The 5,843-nt window shown below is 40.3% G+C and overlaps 1 protein-coding gene across 1 annotated transcript; it reads right to left on the bottom strand.

Moving 5' to 3' along the window:
• Window positions 1-4,852: 4,852 nt before the first annotated feature.
• On the bottom strand, window positions 4,853-5,620 carry LOC150059143 (endogenous retrovirus group K member 7 Gag polyprotein-like). The gene has a single exon (XM_090338772.1). The coding sequence runs from the start codon at window positions 5,618-5,620 to the stop codon at window positions 4,853-4,855; it is 768 nt and encodes a 255-aa protein (XP_090194898.1).
• Window positions 5,621-5,843: the final 223 nt, after the last annotated feature.

Genomic DNA, 5,843 nt, shown 5'->3' with positions numbered 1-5,843 from the left:
GACCTCTAGGATGTTGAAACAAAAGCCATATAATGAATGATTGTTGTCATTAATGTACTACGTTATCTCTCATCTCTTTTGCTGTCCCTTGGTTATCTCATATTGTTACAATATCTCATTTTGTTATCTGATATATTGGATGTACTTGTATTTGGTTATTTGAAATTGGATAGGGAAGGCTGAAAACCAAGAAGGGGAGTTGGGGGGAGGTTAATGGGGACCGAGACATGTGAAAGGGTATCAATGTATGTGAATTAATGCACCTTCCATCTGGCAAATATCATGTAACCCTTTTATCAATTACAATAAAAAATATTAAAAAAAAGATTATAGGAATTTGAAAAATGGAAATGAAAAGAAATATCCCTAGGCTATGTTGACTTGAAAAAGGAGACAATGGTATTAGTATCAAATAAAGTGGAATGAAATTAGCATTATTAAATTATCATTAAAATGGAATTTAATTAACAAAATTATTTTTAAAGAGTAGATCATATTACTCCTTTGAAGCAATTCATTCATTTTCATATTCTACAGCAATTGGACTGTATTTAGGAGATATTTTAAGAATATCTTGCTTTGTACATGAATTATTTTGTTATTATCTTCTCTTTTTTCCATACATTTATTGTGGTGATTAATAGAAGGGTTACATTATATTCACCAGATAGAAGATGCATTACTTCACAAACATTGATACCCTTTCTCATGTCTTGATCCCCATTTCCCTTCCCCCACCCCTGCCCCTCATCTTGTTTTCCCCCTTCCTTATTCGATTTCAAATAACCAAATATGCATATATACAATATATCAGATAACAAGTTGAAATACTGTAACAATATGAGATAACCAAGGGACCGCAAAAGACATGAGAGATAACATAGTACATTAAGGACAACAATCACTCATTATATGGCTTGGTTTCTATATCCTGGAGATCCTTTCATTTAGTGTCGTACTATATGGCCTTATGTATGTAGGTTTTGTTCTATTGTAAATCTCTGCTAGTAGAGCCCAAGTTTCTACTGATTATGACAAATGAGGGAAACCATTGAGCCTATGTTCCTTTGAGTCTGGCTTATTTCATTTAATATGAGTTTTTCTAAGTCTTTCCATTTCCTTATAAATGGGGGTATATCGTCCTTTCTGACAGCAGCATAGAATTCCATTGTGTACAAATATCACATCTTGTTGATCCACTCATCAAGTGAGGGGCATCTGTGTTGACTCCATATCTTTGCTATGGTAAATAGTGCTGCAATGAACATTGCTGTCCTAGGGGATTAGTCTGCCCTTGTTTCTGGATGATTGGGTAAATGCCAAGTAGTGGAATTGTTGGGTCATAGGGGAGCTCTATGCTTAGTCTTTTGAGGAACTACCATACTGCTTTCCATAGTGGTTGAAGGAGTTTGCCCTCCCACCAACAGTGTAGTAGTGATCTCTCCTGGCTATATCCCCTCCAGCATCTGTTGTTATTAGATTTCTTGATCATGGCCATTCTAAGTGGAGTGAGATAGAATCTTAGGGTTGTTTTGATTTGCATTTCTTTTATTGCTGGGGATGTCAAGCATTTCTTCATGTATCTATAGGCCATTTTTGTTTCTTCTTCAGAGAAGACTCTCTTTAAGTCTTTGGCCCATCTTTTAATGAGATGGTTGTTTCTTTGAAGATTAGTTACAACTGATTCAATTTTTTGAGCTGTTGATATATTTTAGATATGAGGCCTTTGTCTGTTGTATGGTTACTGAAGAGCTTTTCCCACTCTGTAGGCTTTCTAGTTACTTTGCTAGCTATGTCCTTTGCCATACAGAAGCTCTGCAGTTTAATGCAGTCCCACTTATCCAGATTTTTTCTGATTTGTTGTGTTTCTTCGTCCTCATTAAGAAAGTTTCGACCTGTGCCAAGGAGACCTGGTGTATCTCCTAGTCTTTCTTTTAAAGTTTTCAGTGTATTTGCTTTTATATCAATTTGCTTTGATCAATTTGTTTTTGTTTGTTTGTTTGTTTGTTTTTGATATTTTTTATTGTAATTAATAAAGTGTTACATGATATTTGCCAGATAGAAGGTGCATTAATTCACATACATTGATACCCTTTCACATGTCTTGGTCCCCATTACCCTCCCCCCCCACTTCCCCATCTTGTTTTCCCCCCTTCCATCTGTATCTCCAATTAGCCACTAGAAAGAGTATAGTGGGGCTTGGCTCAAGGGTAGAGCAATAGCTTTGGGCCGAAGAGCTCAGTGGCAAAGCCCATGCCCAGGGGTATGGAGGTAGTCTTGAGCTGAAGAGCTCAGATACAGCTCTTAAGCTCAGATCAAGTCCCATGACTCATACAAAAGAAATAGAGAAAGAAAGAAAGAAAGAAAGAAAGAAAGAAAGAAAGAAAGAAAGAAAGAAAGAAGGGGTATTAGCATGCTAAATATAATATCTACTTTTTAATTGTAAGCATGTATAATACTTTGAGTTACTCATTTAACAGTAATACAGATTCAATTTTGATCTAGTCCTGTTCTTGAAAATGAAGTATCATAATACATAATAATTCCACTTGAAGAAATATTTTTTCTTTGTTTGATTTCATTCATATTATCTTTCCAAGCTAAAGATTGAGCCCAAGACCTGTGCATAAAAACAAGCACTCTAAATTTGAGGTCTCCAATCATAAAATCTTATTTTTAAGAGATTTTTATGAAGAACTTATGAGAATACAAGTATGAGTAATAGAGACATCGGAAAACAATTAAAAGTGAAATGTAACAACTAGGGAATATAAGAATTCTAAAAGAAATAACTGCATGTCACAGTCCTACAGGACAGCACTTGATAGATTTGAACACAGAAGAAATGCTAATCACAGGGAAAAAAAACGAAGTAGATTTTAGGATTGCATTCGGTGAAAGGTAAGAAATTTGTCAAAATTCATATGGCTCACATAATACTGTATATCTTAACTAAAAATACTAAAAGAACCATAATGTACCTGAAGTTTGACATACCAGTGATATAAAGTCTGTTTTTGAGCCATAAGAATTTCCATGTAGCCATAATAATGGGCCTTCTTGCCATAACACTCCTGTAGGATAATTCTTTGTTTTAAAAATGCATAGTAAAATTGGCACCGATGGATTTACGCGCAAAAGCTGTGCGTTTTCTATGGCTTTTTCAAGACGCTGAATGGAACTCTTAGCCTGTACAGTTAACTTTCTAGGTGAAGTAACATCCGGGTCTCCTTCCAACAGGGAAAAAAGGGGCAACAAGTCAGAGCGAGGGACATTAAGAAAGTTTCGAACCCAATTTATGTCCCCCATTAACTTTTGGAAATCATTAAGGGTATGCAAATGCTTTGTTTTTAATACAATCTTTTGAGGTGTAACAGCTATGGGAGAGATTATGGAGCCCAAAAACTGAACTCTTTTTGAAAATTGTACCTTTTCTGGTGCCAAATTTAAGCCTGCCCTCACAAGGAATTTGGACAACTTACCAAATACCTGGAAGAGGATATTTTGCTCGGGGGCAGCTATCAGAATGTCATCCATATAATGAAGAATTCTAACAATGGGAAATTGCTGTCTCACAGGAAAAAGAACTGTGTCAACATATAGTTGGCATATTGTAGGGCTATTAGCCATCCCTTGTGGAAGAACCCTCCACTGAAATCGCGAATCAGGTTGTTCGTGATTAACAGAAGGCAAAGTAAAGGCAAAACGTTCTCTATCCCGAGGATGCAAGGGAATAGAAAAGAAACAGTCCTTAATGTCAATAGACATAACGGGCCACTCTTGAGGCAAGGCAGAAAGCAGCGGAAGGCCGCGCTGGACTGACCCTAATACCTGCATTTGAGCATTAATGGCTCTAAGATCATGCAGTAATCTCCACTTGCCTGAGGTCTTTTTGATGACAAAGATAGGAGTATTCCACGGGGAAACAGAAGGTTCTACATTTCCCAACTGTAGTTGTTCCTGTACCAATTGGGTTATAGCCTCCAACTTTTCTTGGGACAGGGGCCACTGAGATACCCACACCGCTTTATTTGTTAACCAGGGTATGGGTGTCGGACCATTGGAGGCTAACTTCTCAGTGACCCCCAAGAAAAACCCAAACCCCTTTTGTCTTTATTGGCAACTGGCTCCACAGGGGCAAGTCGGCCTTGTAAATGTTTTCCTAATCCACCAGTAGGGACAAAACCCTGATTTTTCTTTATAGTCTGTGCCGTTGAAGAATAATCAGTAGTCAGGATCAAACCCATTTGCTGCTGAATATCCCGACCCCATAAATTAACTGGGACCTGAAGGACAAATGGCTGAAATTTTCCCTTTTGCCCTTCCATTGTGGACCAGGTCAGCTGTTTGGCGCTGACCCGAGGAGTATCTGCATAACCTAGGCCCTGCAGGGTTTGTGAAGAAAGCTGTAGGGGTCATGTTTTTGGCCACTGGGCTATCTGGACGATACTTCGGTCAGCCCCCGTGTCCACTAGACCACTAAAGGTCCTTCCCTCAATTGTTAATGTTAACATGGGACGGTTATCTAAGGTCATGGACAGACAGGCAAGGTCTACCCCTGAGGCGCCTGGGCCACTTAAGCCTCTCTTCTTTTCTTGTGCAGGAAAAATTTGGTGGTGGGAAGGCACTAGAATTAATTGGGCAACTCGATCTCCAGGGGCCACCGAAATGACCGCTGGAGAGACCGAGCAGAGGACTTGAATGGCTCCCATGTAATCAGGGTCGATAACCCCGGGGAACACTACGAGGCCTTTCATAGTGTTAGAAGCATGTCCCAACACTATTCCCATCATGTCCTTAGGTAGGGGGCCCATTAGGTCAGTAACTATGAGCTGAACCCCCATGTCCTCGGTTAAGACCACTCCGGTGGTGGCACGGAGGTCCAGCCCTGCAGATCCTGCGGTTGCTCTGTGGCTACAAATGGCTGCTGAAGATGAGGTGGGGGCTTCTGGTAAGCTTCCCGGAACTGGCTCCCCTGATTTTGCGGGCCCTGTGGCAGCGGGCCCTTCCGCCTGTTTTTTGGCTCCAAGGCCTGAGGTTGTTGAATAGGCTGTCCATTTATATCTCTAACTGACCTGCACTCATTTGCCCAGTGTTTTCCTTTTTTGCTTCGTGGGCACAGTCCTGGCTCCCGAGGGGGTTTTTGCCTCGAATATTTTAGGTTAGGGCACTGTTTTTTAAAGTGTCCTGGCTTTTGGCAGTTAAAGCACAACCCTGAGTTAACTTTTGTAGCCGCTGCTACCGCAGCAACAATTTTATCCAGACTTACAGGGGCTCCCACCTCCCGACAGGCTCTAATCCAGTCCTGCAAAGGCTTATCTTTTACAGGAAGAAGAGCCTTTTGGCAGTCCTGGGTACTCTGTTCAAAAATTATTTGTTGAATTAGGGGCATATAATTTTCCACCTCTCCAAACAATTTATCAGCTACCCCTAAGACTCGTCCAACAAAATCGGAAAAAGGTTCAGCAGGTCCTTGAATAACTTTTGTAAGATTGCCTTTAAGTTCTCCTTTATTGGAGAGGGCCTTCCAAGCTCTATAAAATATATCATTGACTTGGCGGTATACTTCCATGGGGTAACTTGCCTGATCTGCCACATAAGGGCCTTGTCCCAGAAGCATTTCAGCTGTCCACTCTGGATGACCATTAACAACATTTTGACCATGTTGTGCAACGGCTACATCAGTAGCCGAAGCACTAAATTCTAAAAATTGGCCATGGGTCAAACAAGACCGCCAACCTCCTACCAATCTGTTGGAGTCATAGCCATGGTTTTGAGTCTACGGACCAATGCAGTGGTGTAATTGGCAGAAGGACCGTACTGTTGAGTTGAAGCCATAAGAT

The sequence above is a fragment of the Megascapheus bottae genome, chromosome 9, assembly GCF_031878675.1.
Source record: "Megascapheus bottae isolate mThoBot1 chromosome 9, mThoBot2.hap1, whole genome shotgun sequence".
Taxonomy (NCBI): Eukaryota; Metazoa; Chordata; class Mammalia; order Rodentia; family Geomyidae; genus Megascapheus; species Megascapheus bottae.
This window is presented reverse-complemented; position numbering and strand designations above follow the sequence as displayed.

Coding starts and splice junctions, on each gene's coding strand:
- LOC150059143 (XM_090338772.1), bottom strand. CDS start 5,620: ATGCTTCTGGGACAAGGCCCTTATGTGGCAGATCAGGCAAGTTACCCC.